The sequence below is a fragment of the Hemitrygon akajei genome, chromosome 8 (assembly GCF_048418815.1).
Source record: "Hemitrygon akajei chromosome 8, sHemAka1.3, whole genome shotgun sequence".
In the NCBI taxonomy this organism is placed as follows: Eukaryota; Metazoa; Chordata; class Chondrichthyes; order Myliobatiformes; family Dasyatidae; genus Hemitrygon; species Hemitrygon akajei.
Window position 1 is genome coordinate 99,353,448 of NC_133131.1, and position 21,367 is coordinate 99,374,814.

At 41.7% G+C, this 21,367-nt stretch overlaps 1 protein-coding gene across 6 annotated transcripts in view; it reads left to right on the forward strand.

Annotated features, from left to right (window-relative positions):
• The first annotated feature begins 39 nt into the window (after positions 1-39).
• Positions 40-21,367, forward strand: part of mtrr (5-methyltetrahydrofolate-homocysteine methyltransferase reductase) — a 106,626-nt gene continuing 85,298 nt past the window's right edge. For 3 of the 6 annotated variants that reach the window (XR_012099980.1, XR_012099979.1, XM_073054243.1), the window contains exons 1-6: positions 40-275; positions 7,338-7,494; positions 8,639-8,789; positions 8,876-8,993; positions 9,447-9,834; positions 13,836-13,964. Coding sequence is in view for 3 of the 6 variants with exons in the window: in XM_073054243.1 (XP_072910344.1) it covers positions 49-275; positions 7,338-7,494; positions 8,639-8,789; positions 8,876-8,993; positions 9,447-9,834; positions 13,836-13,964 (1,170 nt within the window). In the remaining 3 variants the exon portion in view is untranslated. The remainder of the gene's footprint in view (positions 276-7,337; positions 7,495-8,638; positions 8,790-8,875; positions 8,994-9,446; positions 9,835-13,835; positions 13,965-21,367) is intronic. The other 3 variants (XR_012099978.1, XM_073054242.1, XM_073054245.1) reach the window with 2 other exon arrangements.

Below are 21,367 nucleotides of genomic sequence, written 5' to 3' on the forward strand. Positions count from 1 at the left end.
TTGTGCTGGCTGAGTGGGCGGGGCGTCGTGCACTTCCGCCGCGTGCTGATGTTGAGACCGAGTGGGACCTTTAAAGTATCCAGCGGGAGCTGCCGTGGGCTGAGGCTGTTTTCCTGCCGGCTGCTGGGGGACTGGGACCGGGACCGGGACCGCCATCTCCGCTGCCCGGCCTCCCGGCCCAGGAGTTTCTATGATCGCTTCCCACTTCCCGCTCTAAGAGGTGTGCTTACCGCTGCTCTCACGAAAAGGACACTGGTTGCTGTCAGTCCGCCAACGTAAGTAGCATTCCGTATTTTTGAGTATTGTGTGTACGTCACGCCAAAACTTTGGAATAATCGGTGACACGCCAGGATTCACCTGCAATAAATAACTTACTCTTTTAAACCGGATACTCCATCCCTTGATATTTGAATCATGTTGCATTTTATATATCACATAGCCACTCTAGCACAGTGTTCTGTACTGCCTAAGTTACTAGTGAATGTTAAATAAGCGGAGCATGTAAAAGGAACGTGGAAGATATATAATGTGCATATAGTACAAAGTTGTAGTTCAGGTGTATAAGTGTCCATATGTTGGTACTAGTGAATCAGTATGTAGACGCTCCTTAACTAGTGTTGGGTGTAATTGGTGACATTGCCGGCTCTATTACTACAGTCAACAAACATGTCTGATGCTTACTGAAGATTTTCAGAATCATCTACAGATTAATTGACAAGCTGCAGTGTGCCGTCAGCTCATCAGTATGAATGATTTGTGCATTAGAATCAGGATTACCATTGAAATCTGACGTGAAGTTTGTTTTGTGGCAACAGTATAATGCAAGAAATAAATGGTGCATAAGAGCAGTAGAGAGGTTGTATTTCCCAAGTGACTTTTCGGAAATCTGATGGCAGAGGGGGAAGAAGCTCTTCCTAAAATGTTGAGTGTGTGTCTTCAGGCCTTTGTGCTACTTACCTGGTGGTAGCAACGAGAAGAGGGCATGCCGTACATTGTGAGGGTCCTTCCTTGGGCACTGTCTTTAGAAGATGTCCTTGGTGGTGGGGAGGGTCGTGCCCACAATGGAGCTGGGTGAGTCTATGACCCTCTGTGGCTTCTTTCTACCCTGTGCATTGGAGCCTCCTCACCAGGCAGGGATGCAACCTGTCAAAATGCTCTCCAAGGTATAGCGATAGAGATTTGCTAATCTTCAGTGACAAAGATATCTAATGAAGTATAGCTACCTTTTTGTGATTGCAGTTGAGATAAAAGGCAATTCAGGGATTGGGGGTAAGGAGAGTAGAAGAGAAGGTGGGTAAAGAAGAGGAGGCAATGGGTGAGGATATCTCTGCTTGAGCCCCCAAATGAGTGTATACACGTGTGGGAGTGAGTACCTGCTGTAGCTCACTTTTCTAGTACATGCCTGTTTTGTGTGTGTGTGCATGTCCGTGTCCGTGCAGCAGAACTTGGTTGCCAGTTAAACTGAATCTCTTTTCTACTGGGACAAGACCTTGATCTATCAAATGCATATAGTGCTTGATATGCAATGGCCATTCCAAGTTATAGGAAGTCATATACAAGCAATTTCCATTCTTCAGAGAAAAAGCCCACGTAACAATCCCAAGTTTCACTCTGCTATAATAGTCCAGGAGCTCAGAAGCTTTAACATTGACATCACTACCCTGAGTTTCACAAAATGGGCAGGAGATGGCTATCTCAAAGAACAAAATGGTTGTATCTTCTTTTCCAGTGGCAAATTAGAAGAATATTGTCTTTCTGAGACAGATTCTGTCCTCAGATGTGAACTAGTTTGACATCCCTGTGAATTTACTAAACGTCTGTGACCTTTGTGCACACTGGAATGCAGAAACAGTGCACTACAGTCAGCACCAGATAAAGCCCCTCCCCAGAAGCTAGAGGAGGTCATCTACTCTCATCTGCATGAGCCTGTGTGCATGTCTCAAGAAGGAGACAAATTGCCCTTTTTTTGGCATCATCAGTACCAGAATCAAAAAATGTCACAATTTTCTGGAAAGATGAGATTCTGAAAATGAGAATATAACGAAAACTAACTCCCAAAATTTCCACCTTATGATGAAATGATTGGAGCACGGTCTTGTAACCAACCGCCTGTTTCGTTAGGAAGGTGAGTACAAGTTCATTGCGCACTCCCAGACTAGGCACTGCTGGGCTGTATCATTGGTGAAATGAGGGACTGTACGGACATGTACCTGCACTGCAACAGGTACCAATGATGAATGTCTGATGAATCACTGTGCAGTCCACTAACTGAAGCCCATCTCCTTCAGTTCTACCTCCACTCATCCCATTACAAACTTCAATAGTACTATAAACAACACACACAAAATGCTGGTGGAACACAGCAGGCCAGGCAGCATCTATAGGAAGAAGCATTGTCGACGTTTCGGGCCGAGACCCTTCGTCAGGACTAACTGAAGGGAAAGATAGTAAGAGATTTGAAAGTAGTGGGGGGAGGGGGAAATGCAAAATGATAGGAGAAGACCGGAGGGGGTGGGATGAAGCTAAGAGCTGGAAAGGTGATTGGCGAAAGTGATACAGAGCTGGAGAAGGGAAAGGATCATGGGACGGGAGGCCTCGGGAGACAGACGGGTGGGGGGGGGGGGGGAGCACCAGAGGGTGATGGAGAACAGGCAGGGTGATTGGTAGAGAGAGAAGAGAAAAAAAACAAACAACTAAATATGTCAGGGATGGGGTAAGAAGGGGAGGAGGGGCATTAATGGAAGTTAGAGAAGTCAATGTTCATGCCATCAGGTTGGAGGCTACCCAGACTGTATACAAGGTGTTGTTCCTCCAACCTGAGTGTGGCTTCATTTTGACAGTAGAGGAGGCCATGGATAGACATATCAGAGTGGGAATAGGACGTGGAATTAAAATGTGTGGCCACTGGGAGATCCTGCTTTCTCTAGCAGACCGAGAGTAGGTGTTCAGCAAAACGGTCTCCCAGTCTGTGTCGGGTCTCACCAATATATAAAAGGCCACACCAGGAGCACCGGACGCAGTATACCACACCAGCCAACTCACAGGTGAAGTGTCGCCTCACCTGGAAGGACCTAAATGGTGGTGAGGGAGGAAGTGTAAGGGCAGGTGTAGCACTTCTTCCGCTTACAAGGATAAGTGCCAGGAGGGAGTCGGCTGGTGTGGTATACTGCGTCCGGTGCTCCTGGTGTGGCCTTTTGTATATTGGTGAGACCCGATGCAGACTGGGAGACCATTTCGCTGAACACCTATGCTCGGTCCGCCAGAGAAAGCAGGATCTCCTAGTGGCCACACCTTTTAATTCCACGTCCCATTCCCATTCTGATATGTCTATCCATGGCCTCCTCTACTGCAAGGTGAATCCAAACTCAGGTTGGAGGAACAACACCTTATATACCGGCTGGGTAGCCTCTAACCTGATGGCATGAATATTGACTTCTCTAACTTCTGTTAATGCCCCTCCTCCCCTTCTTACCCCATCCCTGACATATTTAGTTGTTTGTTTTTTTTCTCTCTCTACCCATCAGTCTGCCTGTTCTCCATCACCCACTGGTGCTTTCCCCCCCTCCTTTCTTTCTCCCGCGGCCTCCCGTCCCATGATCCTTTCCCTTCTGCAGCTCTGTATCACTTTCACCAATCACCTTTCCAGCTCTTAGCTTCATCCCAGCCCCTCCAGTCTTCTCCTATCATTTTGCATTTCCCCCTCCCCCCACTACTTTCAAATCTCTTACTACCTTTCCTTTCAGTTAGTCCTGACGAAGGGTCTCGGCCCGAAACGTCGACAGTGCTTCTTCCTATAGATGCTGCCTGGCCTGCTGTGTTCCACCAGCATTTTGCGTGTGTTGTTTGAATTTCCAGCATCTGCAGATTTCCTCGTGTTTGCATAGTAATGTAAATATTGTTGTAGAAAAATAATATTGAATCTTTTAAAGATCCTCAAAAATGCCTCTTCTGAGATAGCATTCTATGGGCAGGAATTGCAGAGAGTCCACCATAATGTTCAACATAATGTGAAGAAGCTGGTAAATGTGGTGTTCGTAGTTGTCTGAATTGTAGGCATAAAAGTGGACTGAAGAGTTGTGGATTTTTTTTGCTATGCATCAGGAACCATGTTCCTACCAGGTTCAGTTTCTGAATACTGTGCATAAGGAGCAGCTGTAGATATTTCAAATCGCACTAAGTTGAACTATGACTCTGTTTGCTCTGCACTGTGTGGTACAGTGACTTGGCTTTGAGATGATGTGTTTATTATTAGTATGTGTGCGGGAGAATCGGTCATTCAGCAGGGCAAGCTTTTCTCTTTGATATAAGAGGGAGTTGAAGACTTGCGCTAGAAACAGCATTAAAGTCAGAAGGCAAGTCGGAAGGTTGATGAGACTATTATAAACCTGCAATGATGGCAAATAAGAATAAAAGAGTTAGACAGAAATAATATAAAATGTTTCTTTTGAAATTTTTTTAAAAAGTTAGTAAACATTGGTCCTATAAAAAGTGAGTTTGGGAAATTAATAATGGGGAATAGAGATAACAGGTGAATTAAACACATATTTTGTATCTGTGCTCATAACAGAGGATATTAATAACATCCTAGAAATAACAGAAAATCAGAAATTAGTAGGAATGGAAGAGCTGGAGGAAAATGACAGTACCAGGGAAGTGGAACTGATTCATTTGTTGGAGCTGGACCCTGATGATTTTTATCCAAGTCTTAAGAGAAGTGAATAATGGGATAGTTGGTGAGTTGGTTAATTTTCCAGAGTTCTTTTGACCTTCAGGAAAGGTTCTATTAGATCGGAATAGATGAAGGAGAAAAGGAATGGTAAAAACTATATGCCACTTAATTTAGGTCATTGGGGAAAATGTTAGTTGTTATCACATTTCACTTTATATAAAAGAAAACTTCAAGGACATTAACGTTCTTTTAGAAATAGGAATTTACAACATGTGACTGATTGGGTGGTTGGGAGGGGGGAGAGAATGGATTTGCCTTATTGGAAGTCACAATAAAGAAAGGCTTGCAGTCCTCGGGTTTTCAGTAAGCAAATGATAATATGCCAATCGAAAGTGATTGAAAAATGGAATAACTCAAGGAGTGGAAGATGGTATTTCGTGGATAGAAGATTGGAGAACTAATAGAAGTTTTTTTTTAGCAAGATGCAACAAATAGCCACGGGTTGTAGTTTTTTGGTTTATATAAATGATGTGGATAAAGGCAAGGCATGGTTTCAAGGTTTCAAAGGTACATTTAAGATGTTCCACCTCCCACGACACACCTATCCAGGACAACAACCTTTGATCTGCCCATCTCCAGAACTCCGAGAACTCCAGCCTCCAAAGCTGAGCTGAGCCCATGTCATGCCGTACAACGGCCAGTTGTAAAACCTCAAGAGTGGGTCCCATTCCCGCAAAGAACTGTGTAACTCCAGGTCAGGGTCTTGAAAAAAAAAACCCTGAAAGGGAAAAATATCAAAGATGAGTTGTCGTTAGCACCATCATCACTTCGCTCCGCTTCACATTCATGGTTGCGGTATGGTAGGTAGGAAGGCAAGTTATGAAGAAAAGTTAGAGGCTACATGTAGACTCTTCATTGAGTGGGGGTAATCATCTGGCAAATAAGTGTGTGGAGGGGGGGTGAGAGTGAAGCTGTCCATTTTCACAGGGGGGAGAAACATATTTGAAATGATGAGATTGTGGAGATAGCCAAGGTATTCATGTACATGCTCACAAAAGGTGAGTGTGGAGCTGCAATGAATAATTAGGAAACATAACAAAACAGCGTCATTTCTTGTTAAAGGAATGAATATAGAAGTAGGGAGTTTGTACTTCAGTTGTATCATGTATTAGTGAGACCATGCCTGGAGTACTAGATAGAACATTGGCTTCCTTGTTTAACAAAGAATGTTAAGGCATTGGAGACATGTCAGTGAATGCTACTACCTAGTTAGTGCCTATATGGCTGAGTTACTTTATGGGAACAAGCTTGTTTTGAATATGCTGGAGTTTAACAGAGTGAGAGGGGACTTCAGTGAAACATGAGATCCTAAAAGAATATGGAAGAAGTGTTTCCTGCTGATAGAGTTGAAAAGCAAGAATTATTGTTTTCAAAATATTTAAAACACTGATTGCTATTACCTAGTAGCCGTATGATACAAATACGACTTGCCATTTATCAACTTAAAGCCGAATGTTGTTGAGATCCAGGTGTATGTAGGCATGGAATGGTTTAAAAGTCACTATCATCAGGAAATGCTTTGTAAGTGACTGTCCTCCAACAAGCAGAAACATTTATTTTTGTGGTTGTTATGATTCTTGTTAATGGAGTTGCCTGCATCTGTCTTATTACTCAGTGAAGACTTCAACTCCATTGACCATATTTAGACAAAGATTAGGAGTTGAGTGGTCCCAGCAGAAAGCAAATTGTAAACATATTATTGTTTATATAAATGAGTACAGGGGTAATTGTTTATTAATAATTCTTTTAATGCATTTAATCATTGCGGTTAATTAAAAATGTCTGAAGGAACACACAGTGACTGGATTGGTTTTGTCCTGAGCAGTGTTTCACACTGTGTTAGGTCGATATTGTGTTGTATTTATATGGGAACAAGTAGCTTCATAGCTAAGGTACCATAACATCCCAAAGTTTTTTTTGCTCAATCTGATCCACTCTACTATTTTTTTTGACACTGCATTTTGATTTGAATTGACTGAAGACTGGCTTTCATGATGTAAGAGTTCCGTAGGATGCAGTTGAAATGTGTTCAGCACCTCTTCCTCAAAGGGATTGTTAGTGTTTCAGCCTTATTTTCTCATTGACACATTGGGTTTTACCATACGTTGAAGGTTAAAATGTTCTGGACCCACCTCCTTCCCTCCTGCCCCTAATCCTCACTCGTAGTCCATTTGCTATGTCATTTTCCATCACTGCTTACAAAGAGAACTACGATAATATTAAGGAGACACGGGGGATTAGAACTATAGGAGTTTGGGAATCTGGAACCTGCAGGAGATTAGAAATGAGAAGCTCTTTGAGGGTTTAAGGAACAAGGATGAAAATTTTAAAATTGAGCCGCTGTTTAATCAGAAGCTGGATTGCTGGAACATGTTGTCAAGTCATTTACTTTGCTATTTGAAGGACTTTGCAGTGTCCAAATTGATGGCTGTATTTAAATCGAGACTACAATTCAGCAATACTTTGGGATTCTGCTTTCTTTTTCTCAGTAAGGTGCTATTTGAGTAAGACATTTTTCATGCATTGAACAAACTTCATCTGTTGAATAATGTTCTGCAACTGGAAATGATAATCATCGTGACTGGCAAATAATTTTGTCTACCTGCAGCTGGTACCGTACAATGCCATTAGATGCCAAATGCCGATTCTTGTTGCTTTATGCCACTGAAAAAGGACAAGCAAAAGCAATTGCTGAAGAAATTACTGAATATGCAGATGGAAAAGGATTTGTAGCTGATCTGCATTGTCTAAGCCAAATGGAAGAGGTAACAGAAAAATAACCTTGTGATAATGTTTGTTGAATTGTGCTATATGTACTTTGAGCAAAGGGGTATAAAGTATAAGGGCAGAATTAGGCCTATCAGCCCATTGAGTCTGCACTGCCATTAGGTCATGTCTGATTTATTTTCCCTCTCAATTCCATTTTGCTGGGTTCTCCTTGTAATCTTTCATGCCCTTACTAATCAAGGACCTGTCAACCACAATATAGATACAACATCAGGGGTTTCAAAAGGGAATTGGATTGGTGGTTGATAGAATAATACAAATGCAGGAAGAGAGTAGGTAAGTGACATTGACAGGATTGTTCTACGAGTTGGGTCGTAGGCCTGTTGTGTTACAGTAGGTTGATTCTATGATAGTTTACCAGAGTATCATGCACTAACTCCACGTAATCTGTGTCTAATGCTAGATTTCCCATTCTCAGTGTTAAATAATCACCTTGAGTACCAAAAGCACTCACTCTTGAAATGCAATTAGGAAGATGGTGGGCAACTACTTGAGGGAAAACTTTGCTTCCATTTTGGTTTTAACCATCTCAAGAAACTCTTATAGATTTGTGGGAGAAAATGGGTGGTGAACGAGTTCTTCTTTTGCTTTGTGGTAAGGATACTTTTTTTTGTGGGGGGTGGGCTGACTCGTAAAACCATCTGTCAAGGTAATTCTGTGTGTAATGCTCCTTGTTAGTAGAATTCTGTAGTCTGGTTCAAGTTCAGCCTCTCAATAGGGACTGTTTTAAAATGGGTATGTGTTGGATATGAAGCGGCACATGAACGAGTGACATGTTGGATATCATTTTATTGTCCCAGCCACTTACCCAAATTCCCTCCGTAGTGCAGCTTTCCACGTGGAGTACATTTGGTTTGAATTTGCACAATCTTCTTTAAATGTTTTGTCCTTCATTATGACAGCGCCATTGAATATATATTTTATGACATGCCTTTGAGAATCAGCTATTTTTAAGATCTTTTATGAAAGACTGCTATCAGAGCATGATGTTGGGAAATATTCTGATGCATGTGGGGTGAATTAAGTTGATTATTAATTCTGATTGACAGCCTGAGATTAGTAAAAGAAACAGATTTTTAATGACTGAATGAATGTAATTTCATTTTCTTATTACTTGTTCAGTTTAACCTGGAGAAAGAACATGCTCCAGTTGTTATAATTACCTCCACAACTGGTAATGGGGAGCTCCCAGAGATGGCAAAGAAGTTTTTCCAGGAAGTTAGTGGCATCTCAGCACCTCAGCATTATGCACACATAAAATATGCAGTATTAGGTAAGCAAAATCCTGACTTCTGTAGATTGTTAGCAACTATGCCTATTAATTTTTTGTATTAATTTAAAATAGTTTATTCTCTATAGCTCTTGGAGACTCAACTTACACATATTTTGCCAATGGTGGGAAGATGATTGACGAGCAGCTTCGGCGGCTTGGCGCAGGTCACTTCTACGCGACTGGATATGCAGATGATAGTGTAGGGTAAGGCAAATATTAGTAACTTTTTCCAGCTACTGATCAGTTCTTCAAGAAGAATGTTATTTTTGTTACCCACATCTTCTGAGAGTGTAAGAGCATGGAATATTTCAAAGATAATCCACTATCGATGGTTGATCTGTAAATTGACTTCTATCAGAACAGGAACTAACACCTAGTTGTGAATTTTGTCCACTCAAATCAATCCGTCTTAGATTTTAAAATCAACTTGCCATCAATTGCCAATCATGAAAGCATTGCCAGCTTTTTTTTAAAACACTTTCTGTTGGAAGTAACTTAGATTGGTCGCTGATGAAATCCTTTGAACCAACTCATTAACTTTTCCCAAGGAGTGCGGCTAAGGAAAACGACTGCTTCCCTTGCCTAAATGATTTTGTTTCAGTGTAAATCTCCTTTTCCCTTTTGTTTAATGTTTTAATTAGCTTTATTTACTTTTAGATTGGAGTTGGTTGTCAGTCCTTGGATTGATGGTCTTTGGGATGCCTTGAAGAGCGCATGTCATGAGCAAGCAGAAAGGAACAGTGATGGAGAGAGAAGGTCTGATACAAATGATGCGTCAGGGATAAGCCAACTTCATGGCAGCAGTCCTGGTCTTTCATCAGAGATTGAATTATTGAAATTAGATGCAACTGTTTCAACAGTGGTTGACAATTCAACTACCACACCTGAGAATTTGGAACAGAGCACGTTGGTGGCGGGATCACAGGAGTATTTACCAGGGCCAGCCTGGGTATGCTCTGAGAAGCCACTATCAGAAGCTCCTCTGAATATCCCTACTCTGCCAATAGAGTATCTCAATGTGGAGTTTCAGAAATGTACAGAACAGGTAAGGCTACTTATACTAAACAGTTTCCATTCTGTTTGTTAGCATCATTTAAGTACTTGAAGGAACTTCAAAACTATTTGAAATTATTTCGCTAAACACTGATGCCAGCTGATTGGTTGAAATCTCCCACCAATTATGTCCATTGCTTCTGAACTTCAGATACTTGCCTACACGTTTGAACAAAAAGCAAAAAAAAACCCTGTAGATATGATAATAAAAATAGAAAATGCTGAACACACTGAGCAGATCTGTGAAGGGAAATGTAGTTTGCACTTACTGATTTGTACAATCATATGTCTGTATTTTTAATGTGACACTGTAATTTCCTTTGGGTTCATTAAAGTATCTATCTATCTGTCAACACTTAATGATCCAGGTACTCAAAGTTCTTGTAGAATAACATGCAGTCAATCCCAAGTGCTAGCCTCTTGCTCGTATTTTGTATGTTCTTAAACACTTAAAGTACCTCCCTTCCATTGCCAGCTTCCATATTATTTCAAAAACTCTCGGCAACACTCACTGGTGAATATATTATGTTTTTTCCAATGATTAAGATACTAATAGGACCTTTGGAGCCCTTTTACTTAGACTCTCAAACCTTGCCAGTTGCAGGCAGATATGAAAGTAGTCCGTCATATAATAACAGATGTCTGTATGGTAGTCCTACTATGTCTAAAATTTTTTATCAGTTCTTCATAGAGGAGATAATGTAATACGTAATTGTATGTATTTCGGATGCATCGTTAGCTAAGTTGGGGGAGGATTGTGGGTGTAGAGTTAATTACTAGGTTCGGCTTTGTATTTGTAAAGCTATCCTAATTTCTGAGATCATTGCCTTTTTTTTAAAAAAAAAAGGACATTTACATTGTCATGATTGTATAGATAAGAGGTTGGATTTTTAGTTTTGACAAAATTGATGAACCAACTCCCAATTTTGTTCTTTTTGAAGATGTTTGTTTTTCTTGAATTACTTCCTGAATATTTGCAAATCAAGAATACTATATTCTCCCACTGTGTAATAAATCCTATATTAAATAGAAATAAAGATCATACTGTGGTTTCTACTTTGGTTCAAGAAATGTAGCTTTCATGAAATACCAGGCAGGAAAGGCTATTGTGCTATTATAATTTCTCTATGATGTGGTTAAATTGCTACCTGCAAATAATGAAAAAAAAACTAATTTGAAGAAAATATAAATATTTAACTGTATTGCAGAGATTGTAATTTACTATGAAAGAATAAATATTGAAATGCTCTAAAGGTCTCCTAACAAGTAAAACAAAACAACTGTACAAGTTGATTAAGTGACTGACAGAACCCCTCTGACAGATGCTATAGAATCTGTCATGTACTTGGAAAACAAGGGCACATGTTGGAATGCTGTTACTGGGCTTCAGTTCTGCATTCAACACTACAGTCCCAAAGATCTTGGTGAACAAACTCCTACTCCTTGTTCTAAATACACCATGGTGCAACTGAATGTGGACTTTCTAACCAACAGACCTTTAATAGTCAGGATGCACAACCGTTCCTCCCTCCACATCATCCACAACATGTTTGCCTCCCGGGGCTGTGTGCTGAGCCACTACTGTACACTCTGCTCACACGTGAGTGCACGGCCAAACACCCGAGCAATCTCGTTGTTAAGTTTGTCGATGACACGATAGTGGTGAGTCTCATTACCAACAACAAAGCCTACAGAGAGGAGGTTGAAGAGCTCGAGGCCTGGTTCCAGGTATATAACCTCTTCCTCAATGTCAGCAAGACAAAGCAGATGGTCACCGACTTCAGGAGAACTCTCACCATGTACCTAAGTAGATGGGCGGCACAGCAGTGGAAACTGTGAGCTGTTTCAAACTTCTGGGAGTGCATATCTCACACAACCTCCCAAGGTCCCAGAACACGTCCCACACAATCAGTAAAGCCCATCAACACCTCCACTTTGAGGAGGCTGAAGAGAGCTGGACTTTGCATGTCCGTACTCTTTTACTTCTACAGATGTGTAGTGAAGAGCTCTTGTCAAGTTTGGTACGAAAACTGCATGGCAGCAGACAGAAAGGCTCTACAACAGGTATTCAGAATGGCCCAATGCATCACCGGCACGCGCCTAACTGCCATCAAGGATATGTATGCGGAGAGATTCCAGAAAAGGGCCAGTAACATCGTGAAGGGTCCCACCCACCCTGCACATGGATAGTTTGTCCCACTCCCATCAAGGAGGAGGTTACGTAGCATCCAGGCCGGGACCACCAGACTCAAAAACATTTACTTTCCCCATGCAGTAAGGCTGATCAAGACCCCCACCCACTAATTCGACCATTACTTTATTATTTCCTGTCAGTCACCCTATATACAACCTAGCGTCACTTTGTTGACGTGTAACCCCTCACCGGGCTCGTATGCAAACTTGGCTCGTTAGCCAGCTCTGCTAGCAGCCATGGGACTCAGTGGTGAGAACGGCACCTTTCATAAACAATATACATCTAGGGTCAGTATGATCTGGGTTCAACCAAAGAGGAAAGTCAAGATGTTTCGATTAGCGGAACCCTGATTTGAGTGAATGGGCTGTGTAAATGCTGCCCGTGCACAATTATCTGTCAGCAAGAAATAACAGATTGTACATTGCATACACTTATAAAGTGTATTTACTACTTTCAGCTTTATCAAACAGAAAAAAGAAAAAATAAATAAAAGTGCCCCATTACATTTAAACTAGTCTGAATGTGCACATGGTGTTGGAGGTCGAATTGTCCAAAAGCTGGGTATGATCATTACTCATCACCAATCACCAGTAGAACTTCCTATCTTGGACTCATTCATCTTATGAAGCACTCATTACAATTGCATCTTCCTGTCGGATCGAATCCTACGGTTGCCTCTGCCAATCCTTTCCTCTCTGCATCTCCTGCCAAAAGCCACAAACCCCACCAGTGTCTGTCAGCCATCTCTCTCCATCCAGCATTCTCTGGAACCTTCTCTCAATTCCACCATGCTGATTGGCTGACACAGCAGTCCTAAGTTGAATGTGATAGCCCCTTTAGCTGAAACCAAAACATTCTACCAGCAGGACACACTGCTTCTACCGAAAGCTATTAAATGAAATACCTCGCAGCATTAGCAGTAAAAATCTTAACCAGGGCATTACAAACAATCAATCTCTGTATAGAAGTGATCATGTGCATTTGTATTTATTGTGTATTTTTTAAGATTATTGTTCTTTATATTTTTGCCACATCGGATCCAGAGTAACAATTATAGCTTTTTCCTTTACACTTTTGTACAGGAAATGACATTGAAGAATCATTAATTTTTGAAACTTGAAATGAGGGGCTACCTCTAGGTCTTGTATTTTTAAGTATATTTAATCTTCAGTTGCATGAAACATAGCTTTTGTTTAAAATGCCTGGTTTATTTGTGTTGGTTTATATCACTCTTGGCTAATTGCAAAGTAAAACCACGGAGGGCAGACCAGTGTTGAGATAATTTTACTAATATAATTCTTAATAGCTGAAAGTTGCCGTACAGCAGGTTCCATTCTGTGACAAAGGTATAGTATGTCCCTTGAAAACTGGGAGATTTTCAAAAAAAAAAAGAAGAATTCTGCTTAGCCTGGAAAGAATAGAAATCCTGAATAATGCAAATAGGAAGGTGTGGGGTTCAGGCTGCAATTGGGTTGAATGTGGGAGGTGTGGGGTTCAGGCTGCAATTGGGTTGAATGTGGGAGGTGTGGGGTTCAGGCTGCAATTGGGTTGAAGGTGGGAGGTGTGGGGTTCAGGCTGCAATTGGGTTGAATGTGGGAGGTGTGGGGTTCAGGCTGCAATTGGGTTGAAGGTGGGAGGTGTGGGGTTCAGGCTGCAATTGGGTTGAAGGTGGGAGGTGGGTTTAGGCTGCAATTGGGTTGAAGGTGGGAGGTAGCAAGCTAATACATTGCAGGCACTTGAAGTTGGGAATATGTCTGCTCTTTCTAAATCTTTCTCCCCAATCATTGTTTCTTCCTCAGGATTCCTTGCAAGAATGTTTCCCCCTTGTACCAGACATCGCTGTGTTTCAGGTACCAGTGACTAAAGCAATTGCTCTGACCCGGGAGGACGCAGTGAAAACTGCATTACTCATAGAAATTGATATTTCTGTAAGTTCTGTTAATGTACCTTTTGGAGTTTCCATCAGAATTGAAACCTAATGTATAGAGCAGTGGACCACAAAGTTCTGTAGAAGGGGATTGTTAATTTCCTTTGTGACCTTTTCCAAAATAACTCAAACAAATTATCAGGTCATGGTTCTCATTCTTATCTGTGGCCCCTTGTGTGTAAATTGGCTGAAAATGTTCCTGTGTTAGTGTGGTGATCCCATTGCTTAATTGACATTGGAAAGATTCACTTGTGGTAATCAGGAAATAAAGGGAGAAAAGTGGTGTTGCAAATTATAGGCATAGAGTTTAAATTGGTGATATGGTGCTATGAACTTTGTGTCAAAATTATCTGCTTTACCTTTGATCCTAACACAGTTCTTTGCAGGCATTGGTTTGTAAAACAGTCACTTTGCTTTGTTAATGTCTCAGTCTTACCTGCTTTCAAATCTGGTCACAAACCATAAACTTGAGCCTCACATACTAACGCTGACATTGAGTTATCCATCTTGGTGAGGTGATAGCTGTCATTGCTAGATTAACAATCTAGATGCCCAGGGCAAAGTCCTGGTGACTTTAGGTTTGAATCCTACCATGGCATGTTGTGATAAATTCAAATTTGAATTCAGGAATTAAAGGTTCAGATAATGATCATGAAAACCATTGTCAATTGCTGTAAAGACCATTTGGTCCTATAGGGGAGGAAATCTGCCATCCTTGCCTAACAGACCCACATCAGTGATTGTTCACTGCCTCCTGAAGTGACCCAGCAAGCCATTCAATTGTTAGAAACTGCTAGAATGTGCAATTTAACATGATGCAAAGATTTGAGAATCTGGTAGAGTTGTTATCTGTCTCGAACTAGTCACTTTGCATGGTTTTCCAGCATTGGATTGAAAATTGTTTTGTTTCTCCCTGGAATAACAATTTCCATGTTGTCTCATGGAAGCTAGAAACATGGAAGTTGCCCTCCTATCTTTGATGTGATTTTTTAAAATGAGGGACATGTGCTTGTTCTGCAGCATTTTGAGGGAGCCCGGCCTTGTCTTTTTATTCATTTGTTTAGCCACTCCTGGGGTAACCTATCAGGATGGGATAGGGACCACTTATGTTCTCTGTACAACACCACTCCCTACTACTAACCCTGATCTCCATTCCAGCCAGGCATCAACATCCAGCCCCATTGCGTGATCCTCCAGGTAGAGACATGCAAGCCTCATTTCCCCCATTTCTACCATCCACAGAGTCCCACACAGTTACTACTTTTCCACAAATACTGTGATGCCAAGGCCGAGATGTTCCTTCCCCACCCTCCCCAACCCCAACATTTTTTAGGCCTAGGAAGTGACTACCCTTTCCACAGACCCTGATAACAAGGCCTAGGTATTCCTTCCCCACCCTCCCCAACCCCAACATTTTTGAGGCCTAGGAAGTGACTACCCTTTCCACAGACCCTGATAACAAGGCCTAGGTATTTCTTCCCTACCCTCCCCAACCCCAACATTTTTGAGGCCCGGGCAGTGACGTCGCAACTCCTGTACAATCCATCCAGGCCCAGACCTGGATCCTGATCCTTGGAGATCTTTCAAATTCCCTTCTCAGCAATTTGTTCAGGTCACACTTGCTGCAGTGCCTAACTACAGAGCCATGGCACGGATCTGCTGAAGCCGATGAACACTGAACACCCTAAAACGGTGCTCTCCTTGCCTCCCATCACTCCCCAGATGTTCCACTTGCATTTCCACCTGCTCATCAGAATCAGCCCTGGGTATAACTGTTGGACACTGAATTTACAATTACGGACATTTGGAACACCTGATGCTTTGAGAAGAAAGTAGGGATACTTAAATGCCTGGTTGTTCTTAGTCTTCCTGATACCAATGGTATTTAGTTTAGGTTGCTGAGGAAGGTAGAGATGAATTTAAAGAAGGACTCCTCTAATCTTTCTATACTGCCCAGATACATTGGAGGTGGGAGAAGGCTGGATAATGACAAAAATGATGTCCTTAATCAAGGAGGAGTGATAAAACATGCCTGTCTGCTTTACGGTGGTGGCAGAGGAACATATAAACTCTTGGTGCTGCTGTCTTGCAGCTCCTGCAACCGTGGTTCAATCCTGATCTGTTTTTGCCCCTGAGGAGTTTCCGTGTTCTCACTGTAACCCGGGTGGGTTTTGCCTTATGATTCACATTCCTCTGACGTCTGGTATGCTAATTGACGGTCAGAAATTTCCCCTCGTGTGGTCAGGTGGCAGGAGAATAGGGTGAGTTGATAGGCATGTGAGGGAGAATAAAATAACATTAAGATAAATAAAATTCATTTGGAAATGAGGCTAATGTCAATTTGGAGTTTGTTTTTTTAAATCACATTGTCTTTTACTAATCTAATTGGAATTTTTTGAATGAAATTAAATTTTAAAAATAATCAAAGGATTACAGTAGAAATCACCTATATGGACTTTCAGAAGGCATTGAATCACACCAGTTGTTTTTAACAAAAAAAATTGTTTAGCAGAATTCATGTCTATGGAATGAGAACAAAGTCATAATAAACAGATATTTTTTTCCAAATGGGGGAAAAAATTAGGCACATTGGCTGAAAATTGCACTGTCTGTTTCCAGCATTTCTTATGCCTTTCCCTTTCACGTCATTCCTACCCCGATGGTATTAAATAAGAATGCACGTTGTGTCCGTGGGCAGTAATAACCCCATTAGCGTAGTCCAGAAAATATCTGCCACTGGTGGGAATGCGTTTCTGGAAAGGTTTGCTTCGTAGGGCTTTGTTCAGTTGGTCAGTACTGACACTGCATTGGTAATTCTTTAATTGAATGGTGTCAAGAGCAAGAATCAATATATTACCCTATCTGTGAGGCAGCACACAGGAAATAGCTGTGAATTTCATTTCTGTTGGGTAGAACCTGTGATCTTGTTTTTTGTTCCTCTTGAACTCTTATCTTCCTTGCCACAATCCTTCATGTTGCAAAAGGCAACAGTCCTGTTATTTCCAAAAAATATGACAAAACTATGACAAAATCATAATCACAAAAGGTTCTGCAGATGCTACAAATCTTGAGCAATATACACAAAATGCTGGAGGAACTCAGTAAGTCAGGCAGCATCTTTGGATAGCTTTTCTTGATGCTTTCCCATCATTTGCAGAGTTATAAGGTTCTGATGTACTTCTCAAATATGACATTGTTCTCCGCTTCACTGCAGTCTTCCTTGGTTCTTGACCTATTTTCAGTACTGTACTTTGAAGTTAAGAAGCATTTTATCTATCGAGATTTTGATTTATTCTCTATAGTAATTTTATAATCAGAAATAAGACCACAACCTAGCATATTCAGCAGCAATACAGCTAATCTTTAAAACAGAAAAGTGAAACAGGGAGATCGGTTATACTTCAGTGAATCTCAAGTATACCTGACTGCTTCAAGAGAGGCAAATAGATATTCCTGATACAGATACCATTTTTCTCTCAAATTGATTTTTACTTGACTCCCAATATCAGCCAGTTGGTTTGAATGTATAAAAGCAGTTTATTTTGTAGGAAAGTAATTCCCTCGGAGTGCTGGGCTCTTTGGACCCTGAACCTGTACATCTGAACCTGAATTGTTAGTTTGCTGTATGACGATCGGGAATGAGATTGCTATTTTTCTGTGTGTTCTCACCATAGGCAAGCTGAGGCTAACTATTCAACCTCACTGATGAGCAGTGTAGTCGGTAATGAGTTGAGTTCTCTTTTTGGAGGATAGTCAAGTTGCAGTCTAGCAGTTTTCGTGATTATTTCACATAATATAATTCTGCAAATCCATTTGAATTAATTTAAAATCCCCAATCTGCTCGTTTGCATTTCAGCACACGCAGCCTCAAGTCTATTGTAGAGACTTGGCAAGAATGGCTGCTGGGTGTTCTGGAGTGTGGAAATTTCAAATGGAACAGGGAGGAAGGTGAGAGGAGCGACGGAATGCTATTGCTAATCAGGGATAGTATCACAACTGCAGAAAGGGAGGATGCTGTGGAGGGATAGATAACTGAGTCAGTGTGGGTGGAAGTCCGAAACAGGAAGGCAACAATTACTGCATTGGGAAATTCTATAGGACTCCACCACCTCAATAATAGCTGGTACATTGAGGAGCAGATCAGGAGGCAGATTTTGGAAAGGTGCAAAAAACAGCAGTGTTGTTGTCACAGGTCACTTCATCTTCCCTAATATTGATTGGCACCTCTGTGGTGAAGAAGGTTTAGATGGGGCTGAATTTTTTACGTTTCCAGGAAGGATTCCCGACACAATATATGGATAGGGCAACTGGAGGAGAGGCCATACTGGATCTGGTACCAGGCAATAAAGCTGGTCAGCTATCAGATCTCCTGCGTGAGCATTTCGGCGACAGTGACCACATTCCCTGATCTTTACCATATCCCTGTACAGGGATAGGAGCACACATTGTGGAAAAGTTTTTAGTTGGGAGAATGTGAATTGTGATGCTATTATCAAGAACCTTGGAGCATAAGTTAGGAATAGATGTATTCAGGGGAAATGCACAACAGAAATGTAGAGGCTGTTTAGGGGGCAATTTCATGGGGTTCTGGGTAGGTCTGTTTCATTGAGATGGGGAAAGGATGATGGTGTGAAGCAGCCATGGTTGACAAGAGAAGTGGATCATCTAGTGGAGATGCAGAAGAAAGCTTATTTAAGGTTTAGGAAGCACGGATTACACAGGGGCTCTAGGGTGTTGTAAGGTAGCCAAGAAGGAGTTTTAAGAAGGGTCTTGGGAGAGTTAGAAGGGGACATGAGAGGATTTAACAGGTAGGATTAAAAAAAAAACCCCAAGGCATTCTATACATATGTGAAGAACAGCAGGATGACTAGAATGAGAGTAGGGCCTATCAGGGATAGAGGAAATGTGCCTGGAGTTAGGGGAGGTTCTTAATAAATACTTTGCTTCAGTATTCATCAGTGAGAGGGACTTTGAATGTGAGGACAGTGTAGAACAGGCTAATGTGCTGGAACATGTTTGTGTTACAGAGGATGTGCTGGAACTTTTGGAGAAATATTAGAATAGGCAAGGCCCTCGGGCCAGATGGGATGTATTGCAAGTTATGACAGGGAGGGAGGGAAGAGATTGCTGCACCTTTGATCTTTGGTTCCTCCAGGGCCACAGGAGTAGTACCAGATGATTGGACAGTAGCAAATGTTATTCCTTTGTTCAAGGAAGTACAGATAACCCTGGGAATTGTAGACCAGTGATCCTTGCTTCATTGGTAGGCAGACTGTTGGAGAGGTGTGATTCAGGATTTATGAGCAGTTAGAGAAGCTTAGAGAAACTGAGGACAATCAGTTTGGCTTTGAGAGTTAGCTTGTGCCTCACAAGCCTGTTGAGTTCTTCAAGGAAGTGACAAAACCAGTTGAAGGTAGAGCATTGGATGCAGTGTATTTGGATTTCAGTAAGGCATTTGACAAGGTTTCACATGGTGGGCTCATTCAGAAAGTCAGGAGTCAAGAGATCCAGGGAGAGTCGGCTGTGTAGATTCAGAAATGGCTTGCCCACAGAAGGCAGAGGGTGGTAATAGATGGAGCATGTTCTGCTTGGAGATCAGTGACCAGTGGTATCCTGCAGAGATTTGTTCTGGGATCCTTGCTCTTTGTGATTTAAAAAAAAAATCTATAGATAAATGACTGAGATGAGGAAGTAGAAAGGAGGGTTAGTGAGTGTGCAGATGACATGATGTTTATTGGTGCTGTGGATGATGTAGAAGGTTGTCGTGGATTACAACAGAACATTGATAGGACGCAGAGCTGCACCAAGAAGTGGCAGATGGAGTTCAATACAGAAAAGTGTGAATGATTTAATCATGGTAATATCCTTAATGCATTTTCCTTTATAGCCTGTCACTGATCCCGCATATTCATCAACGTGATGATTGTAGATAGCCGCCTCCCTAATTATGCTCCAGGCCTTACTTTCAAAACAGTGGTGAGGTGGCACCTTCTGGCCAGGTCTTGAACTCTGTTTGACTTGTTTAACCAGTGCTCTGTATGCAGAGATTAGCAGAGTGGACATGAAGTCTGAGTATCTGAGGTGAGGGTGGGGAGCAGCCTTGTAGACTCCATCAACATTGGGATAAACCAGGTCTAATATATTCTCTTCTCCAATTGTGAAGTTAACATGCTGGTAGAACTTTGGCAGGACTGTTTTGCAGTTGGCATGACTGAAGTCACCAGCAGTAATGAAGAAACCATTAGGGTGAGTGTCTTCAAGGTTGCAGATGGCACCACAGAGTTCCTGCTGCACTAGCACAGGGGAGATGTAAGCAGCAATAATCACAATCACAAAACATACAAGGGCCTAACTTTTCCTCAGTAAAGTTAGACTCTTACATGTTTTAATAAGGACAACTTTTCTTAACTCCAAGGTGTAAAGACCCAAACTGTGTAGCCTGTCATTCAGTAAAACTCTGGTTAAGTTCTGGTTCACCAGACGCTGTTTCCAGTGATCCTTTGAGACTCAGCAAAGCCTCATTTCCTGCAATCCCTTTCAACTAAGCTGGCCTTCTTTTTCCACACTAACTGGGTCCACTGAAAATATCTATTGTCCTTTTGTGTACTGTGTTTTTAAAAAAATTAATTAATGGTGCTGGAACATTAAATGTAAAAACATCATGGGAGCACAATGCTGTGTATATAGGTGTTGTTACGAACCCCGTAACTGGGTCACTTACCAGCAAAGATAGAGAGGTCCGTTGAAGTCTGATGGTACTATTTTTAACAGTATTTATTAGTAAAAATACACAAAAATAATATCAATGTAAATATACAGATAATATATGTCGTCAATACTAAATCTAAAAGTGCGGGTATAATAATAATCAACAAGAAATAAGCTCTATCGTTGTCTAGGGGATAATGTATTGTCCGATGGAAATATAAAAGTCACTCAGTTCATGCAGGCTGCAGCCTTTGGGGACCGCTGGGTTGCAATGGTTGGAGAGAGAGAGAGATTTGGAGAAAAACTTGCCAGCTTTCCTTTTATGATTTCGATCCGTCGGAGTCACTTGTGGCCTCTCCTTTAGCTAAGCCGTTCTTCCGTGGCGAGCCCGCCAATCCCAGGCAAGGGAAGGATGCACACGAGCCCCCCACCGGCTGTCACGGGATTTCTAGCGTTTATCCTGGTGCGTCTAAAGGGGTTGTTCCGCAGACCCTCTTTTATCCTTACTCACGGGGTCTCAGATGTCAATCTGGTTGGGATGATGCAATCCCTCAACCAGCCCACTCTGGTTGTCCCCTGAGGGGCTTCAATGAATAGTACAGTACTCAATACAATTCCGTCTCCTCCAAGAGACAATAGCTGTTATCAATGGTTTTGTTTCGCTGAGGCCAGGACACATTCCAAACCTTGTGGATT